The following is a 24,645-nucleotide window of genomic DNA, read 5'->3' as shown; positions in this document are numbered from 1 at the left end:
TGAGGGTCTCCTCCATTTCCATGCAATTCCTTCTCTCTCCTCCCCTCCCTCTCTCCCTCCTTCTCTCTCTCCTTCTCTCTCCCTCTCTCTCTCTCCTTCCCTTTTTCCCTCTCCCTCCCTCTCTCTCTCCCTTCCTCCCTCCCTTTCCCTCTCCCTCCCTCCCTCCCTCTCTCCCTCTCTCACTCACTGTGGCTCCCAATAGGAACCTCAGCCTCATCATTCTTTGCAATTCAGCTTCCCAACTTCATCCTTTCCGTCATTAAATGCTTCTGTTTAATCTAAGAAATGGCTCTTCAATCTCATTCCAACTCCCCATTCCTGCTACCTTAGTTCTTTTTCTCCTCATTTCTTGCTTAAGCTAGTACAAAAGCTTTCTGATTGATTCCAAAGTCTAAATCTTGAAAATTTTAGTGGGGTCCTCTGGGACACAAATATAATGATAGAAAACAAAACTTCAGAAATTAAGTCAGTCAATCAGAAGAGAGGTAGTGCTTTGAGATCTATCTTCTGTTTAGTTGAAACCATACATGTAGGTAGGATTCCAGCTACAGTCGAAGGAAAACAATATGAGCAAAAGGCTATGGGACCATGGGGGAGGGAGGAACTAATTCCACTTGAGGAGTTGTAGAATGTGTCACAGAGAAGATGACATCTCATCTAGATATTTGAAGAATAAGTAGAATTTGCTATGGGAAAAGTGGTGTCAAATAAAAGAAATGTAGTGCAAATGTACAGAGAAATTTAAGGGCATGGAATGTTTATAAGGCAGGTTCTGCTAAATTCTATGTGCACGTAGAAGAGACACAGTTCTTACTGTCATACAGGTCATAGATTACTAGGGTGATCTAGTATTAAACAAACCATGACATGAAAGTTATGGTGTTTAAATAATTGAGCTAGTAATATGAAGAAAATAGAGGATGCAACATAATCTATTTTAGTTTTGGATGTTTGAAATGGTATTTTTGAGAAAAGTTTGGAGTGGTAAAAACAAAAGCTATAGAAAAGAGAGAACAGAATCTGGGCATGGTGTCACAGAATCTGGGCATGGTGTCACACACATGTAATCTCAGCTACTGGGTAGCCTGAGGCCGGAGGATCTCAAATCAAACTCTCAGTGGTAGAGAGTTCCTGGGTTCAATCCCCAGCACCCAAAAGAGAGGAAGAGAGAAAGAGAATAGAAAGTGATGTGGGAGACAAAGGTTAGGTGAACATTGTAAAACTGTACAAAGGAGTTTGGACTGGAGTAATTCACTTCGGTTGACACAATGAGATCTAATATAAGCCAAAGTAATTTTTTTCAGAATATCAAGCTTCACAATATTTAATCTTTATCTACTAAGACAACTCATGCTACTATCCTTCATAAACCCGGCCCACTTCTGTGGCATTTATTCCATGTGGCCACTACCACGCACCTGGCCATCTCTAGAGGAATCGGAGATCCTGCCTTGATGCTTCCTTCTTTCTAGATAAATTGACTTAATTAAGATCTATTTACTCATTTAAATTTAACTAGCTTTTATTTTGGATTCTAGAATTGGACAACATTCTATCAGATAGAATGGGTATTTGGATGAACTGAGCAGAGGTGCTTGTCTTTATATGCAGAAATATGCTGAAAAAAGAAGCAGGAACAAGAGTGGTTGGGTCCTTTAAAAATTATTTTTCTGAGAAGGTTAGGAGAGAGATTTTCTTATCATACCTGCTCAGGCATATGGAGCCCCTTCTGATTGGCTACTGTGTTCTGATTGGTTGTTGCCCTCAGACTCTGAAATCACGAGGTCAGAGATCATGTCTCATTTGCTCCCCAACATTTGCCAGCGTGAACAGTAATCTGGGCATGTGGAGGGCAATCAAAGTACTGATATATCAATTAAAGGAATTAAAGGATTAACAATTAAAATTGAAAGTCCCTCCAGGTCTAGCACCCAGAGTTGTTACTAGAGCTTGAGCAATTGTGTAGACAGATGGGGTTTGAAGCCAGTTAACAATGGACCAACTGTAAACGAGGGGGTGAGGGCTGGGGATGTGGCTCAAGGGGTAGCACGCTCGCTTGGCATTCGCAGGGCACTGGGTTTGATCCTCAGCACCACATAAAAAAAAATAATAAAAAAAATAATAAAAAAAAAATAAAAATGTTTTGTCCACCGAAAACTAAAAAATAAATATTAAAAAAATTCTCTCTCTCTCTCTAAAAAAACAAAAACAAAAACAAAAAGACGGGGTGAATTACCCACCTTAGTTAGGAGGTTGGTTTACATATGGCGGCTTTCTATAAAGAATTAGGATAGGGCTGAGGATGTGGCTCAAGCGGTAGCGCGCTCGCCTGGCATGCATTCGGCCCGGGTTCGATCCTCAGCACCACATGCAAACAAAGATTGTGTCCGCTGAAAACTAAAAAATAAATATTAAAAATTCTCTCTCTCTCTTTAAAAAAAAAAGAATTAGGATAGCTTAAGTGAAAAGCACATGGGCCTCTTTTGAATTGGAGTTCAATTTCCATTGAATGTAGGACTCTGGAGGTCAAAGCATCTAAACCTGTATCTTCTCTATAAAATAAGAATAAAGCCACCTGCCTCATTGGTGCTTGAGGGTTTAAAGAGATGATGAAAGATACCTAGATGGTGTTACAAGTGTGTGCAGAGTTAATATTATCATGAAGCTGATTCCAGCTAACACATGATTTCAACACTCCTTCCTCTTACCCCAAACTATAGTTCTTTTTTCAGTCCCCAATGATAACTGAAACTACCATGGGTAAGTCAAAAAATTGGTTCACAGGAAACTAGGGATGATGCCCTAGAGATAATATCCAAATAAAAACAGGTTTTTTTTTTAATTAACTACTGTTATAATGAGAAAATAGAAAGACACCATCCCCACATCATTATTCTTTCCAGAGGGAGGTAGTAGAGGGACCCCAGCCAGAACTTAAGTCTATGCTTGTGACAATAGCTACAGTACCAAGTTTTGGCCCCACGAAGCCTCTGGCAGTGAGTGGTAAGGTCAGAACTTGACCACTAGGTCCACCCCCATGTCCAATCAAATAATTCATGAAAACTACTTTAAGTAGGAGTGTGATGATAAACTGAACTCACTTTCTCATGCAAAGCCTGGGGACCCTTGTATAACACACACTTCATTATACTTAAGAGTGTGAAATCCTCCTCTCTCCTGCCCAGTGCCAAGGCTTTCTAGGAGGAGCCAGAAAAGGCCAAGCTTTGCCCAGAGGCCCTGGCAGGAGGCAAAGAGGGTCCCTGCCCTGAGCAGAGTACACAGCTGTAAACTCAGGTCACTTAAAGCAGAGATGGTGGCACTCAAGGACACTTGAAGTATCACTTCCTGTAACTGCTTATGTAAGACAAGAAAAGTGTGGCCATTGGTTTTCTCTCAGCTTCAGCTTTCCCACTTTAAAAAACATTTTATTTTCCAAAACTCATAAAGGAAGAAGAGGGCAGAGGAGATGGTTGTATTCTGAATCGTGCTCAAGGTGAGAAGCACTGAACTACTTCATCACTATTCTTATTTTAAGAATCCTGGCAGCAGGCTTTCAGCTGCTGGACCTTCTAGTGAAGGGAAAAAAAGAGGAAGGATCCCAGTTTCTCCTGATTTGCCATTTAGAAAATGGATCCCAGTCTGGTACTGAGATATCTGTAATCATCCCCATTAGGAAATTTTATTCAAGTAAAATAAAAACTAAAATATTCAGCTATTAACAGCTTTTTCAGTGGATTGGTAAGTTTAAGAATTTGATCATAAACATTATAATTGAAGCTGAAAGTCAGAGATGTTACATATCATTTCCAAAATATCTATGTGAAGTAAAAAGACTACTTTCATTTCAGGAACCCAATATAAGCATCACATATTTGGGTAGGGGGACACTTAAAATCTAAAATATGTAAATAACCAATTTCTGAAGAGGAGATGCCAAGCTTAATTTTAAATTTCAAAAAAACAACTGACACATTAATTTTATTTACACCAACATCATTATTTATTTATAACAATACTTTACTCAAAAAATTTTTGTACAAAGCCATATAAATAATAAATACGTTTATACAGAGATATAATAAATCTACAAGATTGCTCCTATCTTTTCCAGCCCCTTCAATAATCAAAATTGATTATTGAAAACTACCTAGGAAGGCAACCAGCAGGTTGGAGATGCGTGTTTTCGGAAGGACTTCAAACAAAAGTATTGACTATTCCTTTAGATCAAGCAGTAGCAGAAGTAATAGAAAACAGATTTTTTTTTTTCCTCTCTGCTTGTTCATCAAAGCGCAGTGTCAATCAAAAAAGCATGACTTGGGCTGGACTATAACTCAGTGGCAGAGCAGTTGCCTAGCACTGGTGAGGCACTGGATTCAATCCTCAGCACCACATAGAAATAAATAGGCATTGTAAATCAAACAAACAAAAAATGACTTGACCGTGTTATAAATCAGTCTTTAAAAATCCCTCTGATGAGCAGAGTTTCCACTTCTCTGCATTATCAAAGGCAGTGGTTCTCAACCTTGGCTGAGCATTACACTTACAGGAGAACATTTAGAATATCAGTACTCAGACTCTACTGAAGTCCAATTAAATTGCTACTTAAGTAAAAGTGCTGGGCATTGGCAGTGTTAAGACACTGCCATGTGATTCTACAAGATCACCCCTATCTTTTCCAGCCCCTCACTGCAATCAAAATTGATGAGTGAAAACTACCTAGAAAGGCAACCAGCCGGTGGGGGATGGGTGTTTTAGGAAGGATTTCAAACAAAAGTATTGACTTAGACCTAACCTTTTGCCAGAGCAAAACACTGGATCAAAGGCTTATCACTTGGACTTAGGAACAAAAATACACTCTGCAATCATGCTTTTCCCTTGGATAATTTTTCCTCTTGGGGTTTATGGATTCTGGAGGGTTGCAGAAGCATAATGTCACTTTGCTCTGCTTCGTATCAGTAAGCACTTGACATATCACAGTCCAGGAAAGGAAAAAAACTTTCAACCCAGAGATAAGACCAAAATGATAGTGTCATCTAACTGGTTCTGATTATATATATACTGAGATATAAATATATATCTTTATACTGAGATACATATAGATATCCTTGGATGTTTGCCATAAACCTGTACTCTCTGCCAAAGCAATTTTCCACCATGGATTTTTGCTGTAACATGCCCAAAGGTTTTTTGTGACTTTCATGAACATAACCATGCAAGGCTCTTCTGTTTTTCCATCATGAACACACTAATGCACGCTTCAAAACCTTGGCAGTTTTTTAATTTTTTCTTTCAAAAACTGTTATTTTTTATTTAGCAAGTCAAGACTTCCCTTGCTTCCTTTGCAGGTGAGTATTTCCTTTCTGAAATGCTCAGTCTTGGAGTCATTCTTCAACAAGGCAAAGGGTGTTTGGATCAGATCAGGGTATTCTTCTCCTAGAGGTAAAATTTTCTGCAAGGGATCAGGAAAACAGCTGAGACTGAGAAGCTGCTCAGTTACCCAGGGTGTTGGGAGCTAAAACCCTAATCCAGCTCAACCATAAATGTCTTCTTTGTGCACTTAGCAAATCCCAACATTGGTTTCAGACTTCTTAGGCAGGCTTGACTATATTAATCTCACCTGCACTGTGCGAAGTATTTTTACCAAACTCCAAATCAAGTAGGACTTCCCAAAGATATAAAAATACTGGAAATGTACAAACACAAACACATACCAGGGACAGAGAACTCAGCTAAGTTGCTTTACCAGAACTGTGTGAAAACAATTGCAATAAGCTTTACTGGATCTTCAGCTAATAGAATTGGTGTCCAGAAACCTTACTTGAAATAGTAAAACATAAGTTCCACGAAACAAGAATCCCACCTGTCTTCTCCTATTTTGTCCACAGGGCCCTGGTTTCCAAAATGGAAAATGCTGAGACACTATCTGTTAAGGGACTGAACTGTATGAATTTGGAAACTTCTTTTTTTTTTTTTAATTTTTTTTATTGGTTGTTGAAAAACATTATAAAGCTCTTGACATATCATATTTCATACATTAGATTCAAGTTGGTTATGAACTCCCAATTTTACCCCAAATACAGATTGCAGAATCACATCGGTTACACATCCACATTTTTACATAATGCCCTATTAGTAACTGTTGTATTCTGCTACCTTTCCTATCCTCTACCATCCCCCCTCCCTCCCCTCCCATCTTCTCTCTCTACCCCATCCACTATAATTCATATTTCTTGGAAACTTCTTGATCCTTAGGGATTGGTGTTTTAACAGTTATCTCCCACTCACAGTTCACTCAAGTATAAATGATATCCCTTTAGGACAGTGCTTATTTTCCTTGATAAAGATCATAGTTCACTAACCACTAACAAAAATCTGCAATTTGCTTTGATTTTGTTTGTTCATTCCAATTGAAAAGAGGAACCAGTTCATCGCTTCTAGGGCCTACCAGTCCCACTTAGGAACCCATTAGCAAGAGTCACTGAGCTGAGTCCTATCATGATAGAGAACGGATCATCCCTTTAGTTTCTAATGTTCCTTGTATTCAGAATGGAATATAGAGGTGGACAGTCAGTCAAGAAAGCAGTGGCATCAAGCCAAGATCAACCCATCCTTAGGCTGACCAGGAAATTCTAGGGCTAGGCCTATAAAGACAATGACATCTACTCAGGTCAGACAAATTCCTTCTGATTCTGGACCAGAAATATTCAGAGGATGACCCACAAAGTGAAGGAGGAGGAAATAGTCCCTGGGAGGGGCAGAGCTGTGGTGAGAGCAGCCTAACCCATGGTTTCCTGAGCACAGACTATCTGCTACCAGACAGTCAGAGGGATCTGCATGTTTGTAAACAAAGGGGCACAAGACAATTCAGTTAGCAGAAAATTGTGATCTAAACCCCAAATCACATGATAGGGATTAGACAAGAGAGGAAGTTCATTCATACTTAGTCTGTGGTGCCTCGCACATGGTAAGATCTCAAACACTTGCTCAAATATGGAACAAAAATGGAAGGAGAGATAGCAAAAGCATGAGGTAGATATGCCTGACATAACCGTTCTTTGAGTTCATTCCCCACTACATGAGTGATGCTGAGCTGATTATAATAGGCCAAAAGTTCTTCTATGGTTTGAAGCTATAAACAAGCATGTGTTTTCCTATGTGCTTCTTATAGTTGGTGTCTTGGATTAGGATTAACCAAAACTAATGAAGCAAAACAATAAAAACACCTCAAAATATTCAAAATAAAATTACCACCTAATCCACTTAGAGGTATATACCCTAAAAGGATTGAAAATAGAGTCTAGAAATTTATGTATTCACATTTATAGTAACATTATGCACAATAGCCAAAAATAGAAGCACCCAAATATCCCTGCACAGATGAATGGATAAACACAATGTGGAACATACACACAATGGAATATTATTCAGGCTGAAGGGGGAAAGAAGTCCTGACATGTGCTCCAACACTGATGAACTTTGAAGACATTGTGCTAAGTCAGAGAAGCTAGTAATGGAAGGACAAATGTATGATTTCTCTTGTATGAGGTACTTTCAGTAGGCAAATCAAAAACAGGAGAATGGTCACTGCTAGAGGCTGGTGGGTGAGTAGAACAGGGAGTTATTACTTGATGGGTACAGAGTTTCACTTTTGCAAGATGAAAAGATTTCTGTGGATGGATAGTGGTGATGGTTGCACAACAATGTGAATTTTCTTCCTGCCACTAGGCTGCACACTTGAAAATGGATAATATAGTAAGATTTGCATTTTATACATCACACATTATCAAAAACACATGTTTTGTAAAATCATACGAGTTGTTCAAAAGCTAAAAGGCCCAGTCTCCTGTGCTACTCATGTCATCAGATAATTTCAAAACCTTTCTCCAGCCCACCCAGTAACCCATAACCAAATGTATCAAAGGCAAACTGCAATAAATTTAGGACCAGATACTGAATTCATTTTGAAATTAAAAACCTAAACCAAAATCTGGGAGTGTAGCTTAGTGGTAGAGGCTTGCCTGGAACATTCGAGGTCCTGGGTTCAATCCCTAGTACTGCAAACAAAACAAAACCCCTAAATCAAATGGAAAACAAGAAAATATATAAGAATTGGCATTCAGTGCAGAAACCTATCATCTTTGAAAGAAACAAAGAAGAAATAGAGGATAGGAGAATTAAAATAACTGCTGAACAAATGTGGGAAAATAAAAATTCTTTTGATCATAAACTTTCAACATATAAAATTTTAAATCATTAACTATGGAACTACACAGCTGGATGCGGTGGTACATGCCTATAATCCCAGGGGTTCCAGAGGCTGAAGCAGGAGAATCTCAAATTCAAAGCCAGCCTCAGCAAAAGCAAGGTGCTAAGCAATTCAGGAGCTCCTATCTCAAAATAAAATACATAATAGCGCTGGGAATGTATCTCAGTGGTTGAGTGCCCCTGAGTTCAATCCTGTGTAACAAACAAACACAAATATAAAAATCCAACCAAAAGTTGCACACTTTGAGCCTGTCTGTATTCCCAGCTACTTGGGAGGCTGAGTCAGAGGATCACTTGAACCTAGGAGTTTGATGCAACCCTGAACAACATGGTAAGAACTTGACTCAAAAAAAAAAAAAAAGAAAGAAAGAAAAGAAAAAGAAAAATCAAACTCCAATTCAATCTAGCTCGAATGCCCACTGATCAAAGTACATTTAGGGAAAGGAGCATAAATCTTCTTCCTGACTACCAAAGTCACCAGCCTGCTGGCTTCTTTGACACATAAGTGAGGTACAAACCTTCTATTTGGGAGCCACTAAGTACCATTGTCTACTATCCTGATTTATTAAGATCAGAGCATTCTGAAAGGCCATGACAATTTACATTATTCCATTTAACAAGGTATCTACACAGCCTTTCTTATCCTGTGTACTTGTTAATTTCTAAGACAACAGCAAACAAATCCTTCCTGGAAACACCCTCTGTGATGAATTATTTGGTGCCTTATTTCTCACATTAGGCCTCTAGTACTTAAATTTAAGTTAGATTAAAAATGCATTTGGTATCATACAATATTTTGCAAGCTAAATTCACCCCAATGTCACCAGTACTATTACTGGGAAATGCAGATATAGACCTTGTCCATCATCCCAGAAACTTCTGCTGGATTGTACATTAGAGAGAAAGTTCCATGGGGGCAGGAACCTCTGATCTTTCACTAGTGTCAACCTGACCTTTCTCACACAGATGGCAAAATAGGAGGTACTCCACAAATATGTGGAATGAATCATCAACAGTCAATGAGATAAAGGGAGAAGACTAAAGATAATTGTTTTTTTTGTGTGTATAGAGGGTTGTGTGGGGGTGTAGTGGGTCTTACGTATGTATAGAGGGTACACAGGGATTACAAACTCCTAAGGACAAAATAAAATCAGATTTAAAACAAGATAGACAAAATTTCCATAAACAGCAAAGTGTTCAAACTCCCTAAAATGTGGTCCTTCCTGACTCACGTGTGGTCCATGGGCCAGCAATAGAGCCTCATCTAGGAGTGTTGCAAACATAACACAAAAGCCATTCCATTTTTAATTTACGGAATTTGCATGATGTTCCAAGTGTACTCTTTTTTATTTTTCTGTCTTTCTTTTCTTTTTTTTTTTTTGAATGGTACTGGGGATTGAACCTAGGAGTGCTTAGCCACTCAGACACATCCCCAGCCCTTTTTAGTTTTTTTATTTTGAGACAGGGTCTCAATAAGTTGCTGAGACTGGCTTTGAACTTGTGATCCTTCTGCTTCAGCCTCCCAAGCTGCTGGGATTACAGGCGTGCACCCCTGAGCCCAGCACGGCTCTATCTCCTACTCTCTAGAAGTAGAAGCTGATAGTGGAATCCCTGAAGTAAGGAGCCTCCCTACAGACAGACCACTGCTGCTGCCTAAGGCCCAACAGCCCAAGGAAGAGCAGTAAAGGGAGCAGAGGTAATTTCAAGCTTTGGCTAAGGAAAAAGTACAGTATAGAAAGAGAAACAGTCTCTCTTTTGTTAATTTCTCCACCAGCCCTCTCCACATTGTTAGGTTCTTAACAGAAACCTAAATAATGTGATGGGTAGGCAAAGCAAATGGGCAGGGGCCAAAAAATGTGGCATATGTCAGTAAGACAAACCAAAATTTTTTTTCAAAAGCAAATTTATAGAAATTAGATAATAGATAGCAAACATACTGTATCCCAGTAAAAATTTGAGGTCACTCAGCATAAAAACTTGGGAAAGGTAAACAAAATCTCTCATCAATTCTAGTCATTTATTGAAGGATAGCCACAGCAGTTTGGCCCTACTTATATGAAGTTCCCTTTTTCATCCCTGATGCCTGGGCCACCAAGTCACCTCATCTTTCTTTACTTTGGTTTCCTAGGTATTTCAAACTCAGGGAGGATCAGCCCTGGGTGGGTGACACAAGAATTCCAAACCCTGAACTTCTAGCCTGGTTCACAGTACTTAATATGAGATTATCAGCCAAACCCAGTGAGAGTCAAGTCTTGAAACAGAAAGACCTAGACCCAGCCTCTGTTACTGAGGTAGGCCAGGGGCCTCAAAAGACCTATCTACGCCTCTGCTATTAATATACTAACTCAAATAGCTTCTAATATCAGAACATAGTATCTCCAAATCCCATTTGTACATCACTAGAGACTAAATTAGCTTATAAAATAACTTTTAAGACATCAGTGAATATAGTATAATATCCATAATTGAATGAATTACTATACATCATTGAATCAAAGGCATTGATTATAAAATAGAATCTTCAAAAAACCATCAATGAAAATTTGTCACAATGTTAAATGACAGTTTGTGAAACAGTCTGGGAATGAAGATACTATTTCAACACCTTTTAGCATTTGCTATAAATGGATCTGGAAACTTTGATGCCCAAAGCATGCCCAGAGCTTCTAATGCTGCTCTGCCTTCTTTAGAACTGGAGATTATTCAAGGAAGTCAGTAAATTGTCCATCTTCTCTTAGCATTAGTCTCTTTTGTCCAGTTTTTGGACAATATGCTTCATAGGGGAATCACCAATATTAACTGAAGAAGAGTCAAACATTACCTTATTTGAGAGGAGTCAGAGTTTTCAGCTGTGGGCTCCATTAAACTATTTTTAGATATCTCTATGACAATATGCCTCATTGTATCATTCTTTTCCACGGCTTCAGAATCTATTTCATTCCATTTTGCTGACATCCCCTTCATTTGCTTCCTCATATCCCAGAAATAAAGGGCAAAGCTTTTAGCTACTCACTGTTTCTGTTTGCTTTTCGCTGGTGATCCAGAGGCAAGGTAGCTAATTTATACAGCACAGGAAATATAACAGCAGTGGATATTGCTGACCCCAAACAGGTGTACAGAACTATGGGCAAATCTGGGTATTGTCCCTGAACAATTCCAATTACTGCAGGAATAGCCATCTCTCCCAGGGCACCACCAATTACAAAAAAGGCTGCAGATTTCCCACTTATGGTCGTGTACTGCTCAATCCAGGAAACACCACTGGGAAACGTGGTTGCCATTGAGGCCCCATACACCGAAGTGGCAATCCAGAGACAGAGTGGACTCTTGTTGAAAAGCACCAGAAATAAAGATGAAACCAGGCTGCCAATGTTGCTCAACACAATCATGGTGCCCGGCTGTAGACAGGCAGCAAAGAAGATCGCCAGACCCCTAAAGGCTGCAAAGGTCCCCCAGAAGATGGAGTTCAACCCAGCTGCTTCATGTTCTTCCATGCCAGCATGAGTGGTGGCAAAGGAGAAAACGTAAGAGCCATATGTTACCTCTGCTCCAACATAAAAAAAGAAGAACAAGAAAAGGAGGCAGAGAAGGGTCTTGTGATATTCAGCTCTTCGATATCCCTGAGCAGATGGTTTTGATTTTTCCTGCCTTGAGCTTTTCTTGAAAAACAGAGCAAACAGGAAGACAGACACTATGAAAATATAAGTGCCGATAAAAGCATAAGCCCAGAATAGATTCATGTCATCAGGCAATCCAAACAGAGGCGCTGAGTCAGCTTCAGATGATCCGTTGGTGGCTGGAGGCTGAAAGGCAGACTCTGTGTGGTTTTCAGCAGACACTGGGGTATCCAGTGCCAATTTAGCCAGAATTGGAGCCAGAAAGGCACCCAAGGCAAAACTGAAGTGTAAGGCCTGCATGTGTGGGGCTCCTTCATGCCCCCAAATATCCAAGATGAGGACATTACCACCTGCCAACCAAAGATGGGTAAATGATTTATGTTAAACACAATTACCCCATTAAAAAATAGGTCATTACTATTTGAGGATGAATCTGTATTTCATGGCATGCATATTGTAACAAAGTTATCATCAAATATTGCACCTGAGTCAGATCTCTGGTTAAGGAACTCTCACCCACTACCACCAGAGAGCTTATAACTGTCATCTGCATACTTGGAATTCTACAAACTGGTAAACCACTTCATCTCATTGCCCGGAACATGAGTAAAGAGTTTTTATAAAACAGTGCTAACACCATATTGGGAAGTAATAGTTATATCCCTTGTATTTCTAAGTAGTATAAACATATATATATTAGGCAAATCTTATCATATATTAGTCAAATTACTGAAGCTTTCTTTTCTTGGAATTGGTAGCCACCTCAAGAACATTATTAACCTATTAACCAGAGGCAAATGAGGAATGGAATACTCCAGAACTCTGGTGTGCCCATTACAGGGAACAAGAAAACTTTCAGCATCTGCACTCACCCTGTCTGAACACCTGCAAGGTGAAAGGCCGGAAGCATCAAGTCTTCGGCTGTCTTTTTTTTTTTTTAATCAGATATTTTCAATAAAAATATGATTCTATATTGTAATTTTACAACCAAAGCCTGAAGAATAAAACATTTACACATTCAATCAATAATACTAAAGCAGGGAAGGGAGGCATAGAAAGTTGGATTTGATGCTAAATAAGTATCCTGTATGTTATTTAGCAGGTTTTCAAAGACATAATTACAGATGCAAAAGCTTTACTGTGAGAGAACGGGGACTTCTGAGAAAAGTCACAGGAAGGAAAAATAAGAAAAATGGCACATGCTACAGGTTTCTCTGTGCTCAAAAGCCAGGGTGCATTTTAAATTGGAGGTTGCCTTGGTGCTTCTTCAGTCTAATAATGGTTCCACATGTTTTATCCTATTAACCATCAATTCCTCTTATGCTAAAATGGTCATATTTCATCATGACATGAAAACCTCCTCACCTTTAATGCAATTAGCCGTAGGAGGGGTTTCTTCCCTGTTTGGATACTATAATTCAACAATCTCTCATAAAACAAAATTCTTTATGTTTCACTTTAGAGTTGGCTGCTCAAAAATCTGAGCCCTAACTGGAAAGAAGAGAAAGGGTGGTTCTGATGGGGAGAACCCACAGTTCACTCAGTAAGTCCGTGTCGTTTCAAGAGCATTTCAAGGGACAGTTTAATACTATCTGCTCTACTCCTCCTAGCAGTAGTGTCCCAATCCCAGAGATGATACTGAAGGCCTCACTAACCTGTATCCAGCATGCCAAATGAGACGCCGAAAACAGACATCATGACAATCAGTAACACGGCCGTCTTGCAAAAAGGAATAATATAAAGACCCACTGTGGTGGCCACCAGTGACATCCCTGAAGAGAAAGTAATAAAGTCAGCTACAAAAAATAGGAGCCATTAGAAACTCAAGGGTTAAATATTTTCTTTCATATGTGGAAGCTAGAGCAAAATAAGGGTGAAAAGGGTGGGGGATCTGATACCAAAAAAGATACAGGGAAGATCAGTGAAGTAGAGGAAGGAGATTGAAAACGGAGAAGGGACAGAAAGGGGGAGGAAAAGCAGAATGAATTTAATAAAAATCACATTACCTGCGTATATAAATATACACCTTTATGTATACATAGAAAAAACAATATGAGTAAAAGGAAGGTCAGAAGAGTAGAGGAAGGAGAATAGAGGAAGGAAGGGGAAAATGGGAACTGAAATAGAATAAATCAAATTCTATGCATGTATGATTTTGGAAAAATGAACTCAATTACCGTGTTTGACTATAATACTCTAATTAAACACACACACACACAGAAGTCATGCAGAGTTCTTAAATGTTTCACACTGAAGAACTGAAAGGGAGTTTGAAATAGGAGGTAACAAATTTAAAAGGCAAAAAAAAAATGCAATCAGACTTGTGTGCGGTGGTGCATGACTGTAATACCAGTGAAAGGAAACTGAGCAGGAGGGTAGTGAGTTCAAAGCCAGCCTCAGCAATTTAGCAAGCCCTTAAGTAACTCAGTAAGACCTGTCTCTAATTAAATATAAACAGGGGCTAGGGATGTGGCTCAGTGGTTAAGTGCCCCTGGGTTCAGTTCCTGGTACCAAAAACAAACAAACAAAAAAAGAAATGTAATCAGTATAGTAACTTGTAAAAAAAACTTTAAATAAATTAGTTTAGGGAGTAGGGAAGGAAATACAAGACATATATATTTGGGCTGGCATATAGGTTACTGGTGGAATGCATACATGGCATTTGAGAGGCACTGGGTTCACTCCCCAGGACCACAAAGAATCAAAAACAATTAAGTGTGTGCGCACATACCCACCACTTTGGAAATAAGAGAAATTATTTATTTATTCATCTGTAATAAATTATTCTCCTTGCTTCCAAAAGAGCCTTATCATAATAAATTTTCTTTAAATATTATTTAAAGCAGAGTATATTAAAGCTTTGCCATCTATTTCCTGGTGAGGAAGGACAGTCTGGGGTCATCACTGACATGGGGCAGTAGCGACAAAAACGTAGCCTACCTCAGTTCATTCTCCATCTCCTGCCCCTTCACTTCCAACCCAGACTCCATAGAGCCAGGGCAGATTCCAGGAGCCCCTTCTGAGCTCTGTGGCCCTGGGAGAGCTGCCCTACACCCTGATGAGCAGAGCCTTTTGGACAATCATTGGGTGACCCTGGAGGGATGCCTAAATTGCAGTCAAGGTCAGGAAGTCTAAGCATTGCTAACACACACACACATACACACACACACACACACACACACACACACACACACACACACACACCTGGGGGCTGATCTGAGTTTCCAGAGGGCCCAGCACAGATTCCCCTGAACTGCCAAGGTCAGAGCAGGACCATGGGAACCCAGCTTCCATGGAGGACACCAAAACACCACCCATTTCGGTTGTCAACCTCTCTGCAGGCTACCGTTTTCATACTTAAAGGCAAGTTGAATATTCTTTGAAAATCACAAAGAAATGAAAATCGGTGTCTACTTACCCAAAAGTAAAAAATGATTCATACAGTCAAAAAGAATGCCACCAACCACAGAGCCACTCAAATATCCAAAAGCACGACCCACAAATATTTCAGAAAGACTGCTGATATTTCGGTTCACATTTCTTGCCAAATCTTGAAACGTGGGTCCCAGTATAGCAATAGTCATTCCCTGAAATTTATAAAGACAATCAGTTTTTCCTTACAAAGAAAATATGTTTTTAATTTGTATGAATTTAAAAGTGGGGAGGAGGATACAATGCAATACAGAAAACTACTTGAAAGTCCACAGTAGGGAAAAAATGTACAATGACAATATAATCTTATTAGAGTGATAGATAGCTACTATATTTTCTTTTCAAAACTCTCAATTTAAAAAAGTCTGTAACTCTTTGGGTTTTTTTTGTTTGTTTGTTTTTTTGTTGTTGTTATTGCAATGTTTCCTATTTGAATAATGCCCTAAAAGACTATTGTGTATTAAGAGTTAATAGGATCTAGGGATGATGAACTCAGTGGTAGAGTGCTTGCTGAGCATGCACAAAGCCCAGGATTTGATCTCTAGCACTGCGAGGGAAGGAGGTAAGGAAGGAAGGAAGGATGGAAGAAAGAAAGGGATAAAATGTAAGATGAAATCTATTCTTGAAACAATTGTCTATGTTTTAAAATATACTACATGCACCAACATGCAAGTTTAGATGTTAAAAATTCAAATTATAAAAACATTCTATTTTTGATATTGTTAAAATAGCAATATTTACAGTGCATATAGGGGCCCTCCACTCAATGACAGACAATTAGCAGAGGATAACTAATATATTTTTTAATCTATAATTTTCTTCAAAGAAATCCCCAGCCATGAGGAATATACCCTGTCAAGCTTTCTGAGAAATTTTTACATACTAATAACAGAATTGTTTTAATAATAAACTTTTACTCAAAAACAATATATTATGAAAAATTAAATTTGACATAAACCAGCCACCATGTGTTACAGATTGTAGCCTAATATGTCAAAAAAACTATAATCTAAGAGTACATTCTTATAACTAATGCCCACATTTTGACCAATTATATCAGCCAATCATAGGCTGTACACTGCTCAGATTGCCCAAATGAGGCAAATGCAAAACTACAACTTGTATAGTATAACTTCCTTTTTCTTACTATAAATACTGTCTGCCCACATTGCTGGTTGATATTGTCTCAACCTTTTATTGCTCACATTGCTGCCCAGTTTATGAATATTGTCATTGTTCAAATAAACTCTGTGAAATTTAATTTGTATAAATTTTTCTTTTAACTGGTAGGCATCAGATGTGGAATATGAAATATTCCAGTAACCTCCAGGAACACTGAGAGTCAAAGAAATTTACAATTAAAGGTCTCTTGTACCCATTGATTTCATTGAGTGACTGAGGTCACTAGCAAGTTTTCTTTTCAAGTTGAGCTCCAATAATTTGAGTAAAAAGCTTTCTAACTATATTTGAGCTTTTTTTTTTTAATGGACTAGAGTCCATGGCCACATTGAATCTGATAATTCACTGGACTATATCCAGTTAGAGGCTTCCAGTAGTTACCTTCTGAAAATGGGTTTCTCCAATTCTAAAGAGTCTGGGATTCCAGGAGTCAAGGAGTCCACTTCCTGGGATACCCACTAACTTTATTTAAAAAAAAATATGGGCTCACAGCTGTGTATTTTTGGATAAAATGAGTGAAATTTACTAAGAACATCATAGAGTTATAGTGGCCACATTGGGAAAGTTTCTACCTAGATGAAATTTTTCACTTGAGAGAGTCATAAGAAAGAATTCAAAACACTAAAAAATCAATAGGATGCATCAACCTTATGTTATCCCTATAGCACAAAATTTGTTAGCAAGAAAAATAATTTATCATGGTTAACTGTTTAACATCTCATTTTTATAAAGAACTAAAACATAGTTGTTAAAAAATAAATGAAATAAATATCTGTAAGATAAGACACCCAGGTAAAAGATATTCTTCCTGAGCCAATTCTTATTATCAAGATTGGAAAGCTGGGGCTGAGGGGAATCTTTATAAATAATAATTTAATTGTTAAGGCTAGCAAAAAACTAACAAAACCTAAGGGAGTAGCACTAAAAGTTTGCCTCCTGTACAGTTTCTTGTGACAGAGAGACTGAAGATATTTGGAATTGTTAGTAAACATGTTCTGTGCCACACTGACAAGTTATACTTTGAGAGAACACATGCTTCTAGAAGTCATGATTCATAGATTTGCCAGTCTACACATGGATGGTGTGCCATTCACAATGGCTTGCTTCCTCGTGTTCACTGCAAATTAAGGTCACTAAAGGTTAAGAATTCCAATTAATATAGGAAACTAAAATTCATACAAATAAGAAGGGGGAAACCCTGTTTGCAATTGTATAGGAGATAAAATATGCTTTTTTTTTGGTAAGGAAAAGCTGTAGTATGAAGATATTTTGTTTTATTGAGAGGAAAAATAATTTTTGTCATAAAGTAGAATGACTTGCTCTAAAATTATAAGATGAAAACTACAAGACAAAAACTGAATGGATAAGGAAGTTGTAGGTTTGTGGAAGATAAATCTTGTGAAAAGAATTTTGCATGTGACCAAAGTGGTTATGATTAGAAGGAAATTACTTAGAAGTTTTACTGAAAATGGAGCATTAATATCTAAAGTATATAGCATGGGCTGGGGTAATAGCTCAGTAGTAGAGTGCTTGCCTAGCACGTGTGAGACCCTGGGTTTGATCCTCAGCACCACATAAAAATAAATAAATAAAATGAAAGGGATTGTGTCCATCTACAACTAAAATAAATAAATAAATAAAGTTTAAAGTACATGGCAAACCAAGATTTTGGTTCTCTCTGTTAAAACAACAAAGTTTTCCTAGAGTTTCGGTCAGTTATTAACCACGTTTGAGGTTGTGGCCTAGAAAACGACAATTGAATCTTACCAAGATTCCTGTGCTTCATGTTGTCTTTACAAGTTTTTGATCACTCACAGAATCCTAGCCCTCTCTCTTAAAAGAGTTAACTAAAATTATGTTATTTTTGGTATGTACCTTTGAAGTGTTAGCATCTCTTTGGTTAAATTAATGACTACAGTATAAAATGACTTGTGGTTTAATTTTGATGAAATGCCTTAAATCTTTCATGTTTTTCTTGAACTTTCTAAAATAATTCTAAATTGTCTTTTTATTGATCTTGAATTAGGTTTGAGGTTTTTCCCAGCCCTTGGAGCTGCCAAAAGGACAGCTTTCTTTACAAAAAGAGATATAAACTAATTTGGCTTATTTGATGCATTAAATTATAAGTGAAGCATTGTCACCTAGTAAGTAATGCTAAAATTTATTTGAGTTATATTTGTAAGGAGATGTTATTAATATGTTTCAGAAACTTATGAAGTTCCTAGAAATAGTCCTAGTATTATACCATCAGTCATAATTATGGAATGCACCTGTGGTCCCAGCCACTCTGAAGGCCAAGGCAGGAGAATCACGAGAGTTTGGGACAGCATGGACAACATAGCAAGACTCAGTGTCATTAAAAATAATGTATTAATAAACAAAGTAAAAAATCCATTGGCAACTAAAAAATATTTTTAAAAAAATATTGTAAACAAATTTTTCTTATCAATGTGTCACTATTGTAATAATCATGGCTATTTAAAACTTTTTCATTCACAAACAGTTAATTGTTTAATCTGGCATGTTTCTGGGCCCTTTTCAATTTGATGTTGAAGGACATTCAAGAAAAGGACTGTCATATACATGTTTTTGATAACAATTCCACTGGAGGAAGTAAGAATTCTAAGAACTGTAATGAAGAAACTGAATGGCTTATAAACATCAAGCTGATGTTTAGTCAGCTTTATACAACAGTCATTCATTTAACCATATTACCCAGTGAGTGGAGCATGGCTATAATTCCAGCTACTTGGAAGGCAGAAGCAGGATTACAAGTTTGAGGTCAGCCTGGGAAATTAGCAAGACCCTATCTCCAAATAAAAGATAAAAGGGGTGGGTATGTAGTTCAGTGGTACAGTACCTCTCGGTTCAATCCCCAGTTGAAAAAAAAAAAAGAAGATATAAGTCGCATATGCTATGGAGAACTTGGATGACTGCCTTGCCCTCACTGAGGCTTCACAGCTTCCATGATTAAAAGCTCTGTACTCTTAAGACTCATCATAGAACAGAGAAAATGATTCAAATCGGGAAAAAACATCAAAGGGGTAACTTTACAATTGGATGATAAGCTTATAATCAATATTCAGTTTGCCAGAAACAAAATTCTGTTGACAATGAAAAAAAAAAAAAACTCAAAAGATAGGTCTCCAGCAGCTGCTGGATGATTTGAACACCTGAAGATGAATTTCATTCACTTGCCACCTTCAGTACACATTTTCTGGTTGTATAGAAACTTTCCCACACAGAAAGACTTAGACCATAACAGTAGCTACGGAAATGTGTTTTCCATATGGGGCATTCCTGGAGTAAAATCTCCAGCAAAAGAGGTACTTGTATCACTGCAAAACAAAAACAAAAACAAAAACAAAACAAAACAAAACAAAAAACTGTGCCAGTTACATTGGCTCACAACCTATAATCCCAGTGGCTCGGGCTGAGGCAGGAAGATCCAAGTTCAAAGCTAGACTCAGCAATTTAATGAGGCCCTAAGCAACTTAGCAAGCCCTGCCTCAAAATAAAAACTAAAAAGGGCTGGGGATATGGCTCAGTGGTAAAAATGTCCTTAGGTTCAATCCCTAGTACCAAAAAAAAAGTTTAAAAAAGGGGGGTACTACAAACACAATGGTATCAAGTTAACTGTGACAAACTCAAGTGCCTTTAATCAAAGGTATTACCAGCTGATGGCAGTCAGATTTACTCCCTCTGGTGAGAAGATTGACTCCTTGTGAAATAGTTATTGGAAGACCTATGCCCCCAATAATTGTATCTCCGCTCTCTAAACTGATGCGACTCAATAGGGCGAGGCTTTAATGCATTATATTAAAGCATATTTCCCACCAAGTAAAAATACTCTTTATGTCCCACCAACTGATGACAACCAACACTTTCATGATCTAAAACTTAGAGAGTGGGTCTTTTGGAAACGATACCAGAAATTTACTGTGCTTGTCTCTGTTGGAAGGGACCATGTCAGGTTCTCTCTGCAGCAAAATTTCAAGGCCATGAATCTTGAATCTACCTCTCTCAACTAAAAGGGGCCCTTATAGATTCCTCGTAGTATACACCTGCTGGGGACCTTAAGGTAAAGCTGAGCAGGAAAGTTTCTCCCCAGAAGCTGAGAGCATCCTATATGTGGACAGCTTTCCCAAAATCAGGGATCCACCATCCTGAAAGCCTTATATATATATGTATTTTTTTCCCCTTTTCACCTCCATTACCGTCTGAACTAATCCCATCCCTTTGCTTACAGAAAAATACATGGGACCCGAATCTGTGGATGGCTTTAGCAAAGGCTAATGCTCTGGCAAAAAATCAGAGAAATTATTTGGATTGTGGGCTGGTGCCCCCAAGTCAGAAAATAATTCCACTTATGCCAATGTTGCCCCATGTTCCCAGTGACTTACCTTGAAACCCCAAAGGAAGAGTGGAAGTGCTTCTTGATATTCTAAACATGACTGTTCCTTGCTTTCCTATATTTGCTTGAAATAGGACCCTGATATTACCAATTAATAACCTAATCACTTCCAAATATAGAAAACCTGTAAGTGATATCTGCAAAAGTTATGTGTCTCTGGACTAGGGCTGTGGCTCAGTGGCAGAGTGCTTGCCTAGCATGTGTGAGGCTCTGGGTTTGATCTTTAGCACCACATAAAAATAAACAAATAAAATAAAAGAATGTTGTCCATCTACAACTATAAAAAATCTTTTTAAAAGTTGTGTGTCTATAGAGCTGGGAATTAACTAGGTGGGTACAAGCTGAGTAATGTCTGCAAAAGGTGAATTGTGATTCCAGATATTGCATGCACAAGATCCAAGGATTACCTGAGTAGCTACAAATACTTGTATGATGTCACATTAAATCCAGTAATGTCCCTTTCCAATAAACAAGATTATATACCCTTCCAACATGATATAAAAGAATCACAAAAAAATAAGTTTCCCACTGGACCTTGTTCATAACTCTGCAGATTTATGATGAATAAATTTAACTGACCTCTGCACAAAAGCCACTAGATGGCACTCTTTTCCAGCTTGTAAGGGACTTTATGGGGTCTGTAGATAATCTGTCTACTCTGTTCTGCATCTACCCTGGTTCAGATCTTGCTCTCTCACCTGCTCACTCCTGCCTTCTCAGGAGCTTTCCCTGGGCTGGGGATGTAGCTCAGTGGTAGAGTGCTTATCTACTATGTGTGAGGCCATTGTTTCTATCCCCAGCACTGCAAAAAAAGAAAAAAAAAACAAAAAACACTTAAAAGAGTTTTCCCTGAGAGTTCTGGTACCTCCCATAATCAGAGGTCAAAGAGGTCAATATCTAAAATTAGTACCAACCTTGAGAAAATAAAAATAAGTCAGTTTCCTTTGAGGAAAGTCTCTAGCAGGGTTCTTGGGGTTTTACTTTGGGCAAGAGTGGGTACCAATTATATGAAATTTGAAGCTAACTTGGTAAATTGGGGCAATAGTGGATCTTGTAGCTGATCAGACCTCATGGGGATTAAAAACTGACTAGTCTGAGAATATTAATGTTCAACAACAACGTTTAGTGAAACAACATTTGGTTTTAGATGTCCTCACTGCTCATGTAGCGGGCTTGTATGTAGTGCTAAACAAAACTGGATGTTATGCTTAATGTTCCCTTGAATTCATAAATACAAAAAGAGCAATTTAAAAGATGGCTAATCAGCTGGTGGTGTAGCTCAGTTGCTAGAGCATGTGTTTAGCATGCATGAGGCCCTGGGTTCCATGCACAGCACGCATGCACACACACACACACACACACCCACACAGTCTGGCTGATGATACTGCTGCTTCTCTACATACTGCTGTTGCATACATTAAGAAAATTTCTCAGAGAAAGAAACACAATGCATTTGAGAGCTGCTAACAGTTGGCTTGCTGACAACTTGAATGGAATGGAGGATGGCAAGCTTGGCTGTTCCAGGTTTTTCCAAACTTCATGTTTAGTTGGTCTCCAGGTCCCTATGACTTTGGTACCAGGCCAACTACAAAAATAGATATCGCTATATATCAGCCCATTTATTGCTCCTTAATCAACATCATGTTCCAGAGACTATGACCAACTGGATTTCATTGAATTCTCTTCATAATGTGACCTTTGGAGTCTCTGATTTTGGTTAAGGAATGTACTTTAGTTTTTTGGTATTATCCTCCTGATAGCAATCATGTCTCTCTAATGTATTGTATCCCCTCAAGAGTCACAAATGTTTCTATGTAGCCATTCTTTGTATATCAAACTGGCAAGAAAAACACCAAGAAGGCATACTCATCCAACTTATTTGCCAGTGTATATTATGAATTCCATAATTATGCCAAACTTGTCAATTGTGTTGGCGGAAAATACTGTCAGTGCTCAAGGTTTCAGTCAATTTCTCAAAATTGAGTAGCTGACCAGAAGGTTAGAATTGTCATGTTGGGCCTAAAGCTGCCTGTGTATGTGGGGAACCTGAATATACATTAATGTGTCATCAAACTGCACCTGAGAGTATATTCTTGGAATAAGTTGCTGAGCAGTCAAGGGTTATCGCGTCACATACTGCAAACAGCTCAGAAATGTGTACCCAGGGTAAATGAGCTGTAATCATTCAAGTTATTTCTATATGTCACTTTCTTGTTCTGTCAATAAATACTGCCTGCCCACCCTCCTGGGTGGAGCTTTTTGAACCTTTATTGGTTCAGGTGCTGCCAGGTTTCTGAATCATTCCTCTATGCAAAGAAACTAAAATTAAATTGATTAAATTGTCTAACCTTGTCTTTTTTTTTACAACTGTTAGCTTTCAGAAGAAATTCCTTGGACCCGTTAATAAAAAAAAAAAAATCTTTCTAATTTATCTACATTTCAAGAATACTTGACTCTAATTGCACTGTTCTGCTCTAAACTCAGAGTGTGCCCATTGTCTGAGCAAGGAGCAGTCCAAGACTAAGAACCAGGTAAGCACAAGTGCAAAGCAAGTACCTAGTACATAGAGAAAAGCCAGATCACTGGCTGTAATCAAATTACTTCACGCCTTCAAAAGATTTGCAAGACTGGGCACACAATGAGGGCTCACCAAGCATCTGCAGTGATATCTCACATCCCACCCCTACAATCCCAATTAAAAACAAAACAAAACAAAACTCTAACACATAATTGTGGCTCAGTGTCTCTAAGATACTGAGATGCTGCAAGTGGCTCTCCTCAGGGGGCTCAACCTCTATTTCCCCAGGATGGATAAGAAGAACGTTTCCCAAAAAATGGTGAATGAAGGGCAGCCCAGAAGTTTAACAAAAGGGGCTTCTAGCCTGCACTTTGCTCTAAGTAAAGCATTTAGGGATCTGAGAGCTTGATTTTAAATACGACTAAGGCCAGAGTAAGCAATATTTCCAACTCTGCCGTTTAATCAGCTGTGCGTTCATGAAAGTCATTTTCCTCCCTGGGTCTCTTCCCTATCTGCAAAACTAAGCGGTTGGCTGAATTTGGTCAAGCCATCAGGACAGGAACTCCCAGAAAAGCAGTTTTTCTGTGTCATAATTCCAGATGTGGATGCCAGTGGCTAAAGACCTGTGCAATCCCTTTTGCGGCTTCCCATCGCAACGAGGAGACCAGGAAGATTTGCTGCGGTTGAAAACATGTTAGGAAAAATCTACTTCGCCATTTGACAATAACCTTCCACAAGTTAGAACCGTGCCCTCAAATGTTCCCCGAGTTACACAATACGCAGGGAACTTCAAATGGGAAGTCGCGGCCCCAGCTCTCACCAGGCCCAAGAAGGCCGCATACAGGATCGCGGTGGTGAACCAGCGCAGCACGCTCGGGGCCTGGGCGCTTGGCCGGGGGACCGCCACCGTCTCCACTTCATCGTTCGCGGGGCCCTCGGCCTGGAGGAGCCGCTGCCCCGCAGCCGTAGCCCCGGCACCACGCAGCTCCTGTCTCAGCTCCAGCTTGGCGGCTCCGGAGACGTGGTCTCGTTGTCACCGATCTTTGTGGCGGATCCTTGGAGCTCTGCGCTGTCGTCCCTCCTGGTCAGAAGGTCCCTGCTTGGGCCCCCACCCGCGAGGATCCTTCTCAATTTAAGGTATGAGGAAGTCGGACTTTGGAACGCGCCTCTGTTCCAACCTAGGCTCTCCATCTTGCACAATTCTGGGCGGATCAAGTGGC

At 38.9% G+C, this 24,645-nt stretch overlaps 2 protein-coding genes across 2 annotated transcripts in view; both read right to left on the bottom strand.

Annotated features, from left to right (window-relative positions):
• Positions 1-24,369, bottom strand: part of LOC107154584 (sodium-dependent glucose transporter 1-like) — a 42,981-nt gene extending 18,612 nt beyond the window's left edge. The window contains exon 1 of the mRNA XM_048789483.1: positions 24,246-24,369. The gene's annotated coding sequence lies outside the window, so the exon portion shown is untranslated. The remainder of the gene's footprint in view (positions 1-24,245) is intronic.
• LOC107154591 (sodium-dependent glucose transporter 1-like) lies at positions 6,971-24,514 on the bottom strand. Its single transcript, XM_015500226.2, has 4 exons — positions 24,246-24,514; positions 15,301-15,469; positions 13,538-13,654; positions 6,971-12,232 (listed from the first exon to the last, which is right to left on the bottom strand). Exons 2-4 carry the CDS (start codon positions 15,464-15,466, stop codon positions 11,271-11,273), a joined length of 1,245 nt encoding a protein of 414 aa, XP_015355712.1. The 5' UTR covers positions 15,467-15,469; positions 24,246-24,514; the 3' UTR covers positions 6,971-11,270.
• Positions 24,515-24,645: the final 131 nt, after the last annotated feature.

Source organism: Marmota marmota, unplaced genomic scaffold, assembly GCF_001458135.2.
Source record: "Marmota marmota marmota unplaced genomic scaffold, marMar, whole genome shotgun sequence".
NCBI lineage: Eukaryota > Metazoa > Chordata > Mammalia > Rodentia > Sciuridae > Marmota > Marmota marmota.
This window is presented reverse-complemented; position numbering and strand designations above follow the sequence as displayed.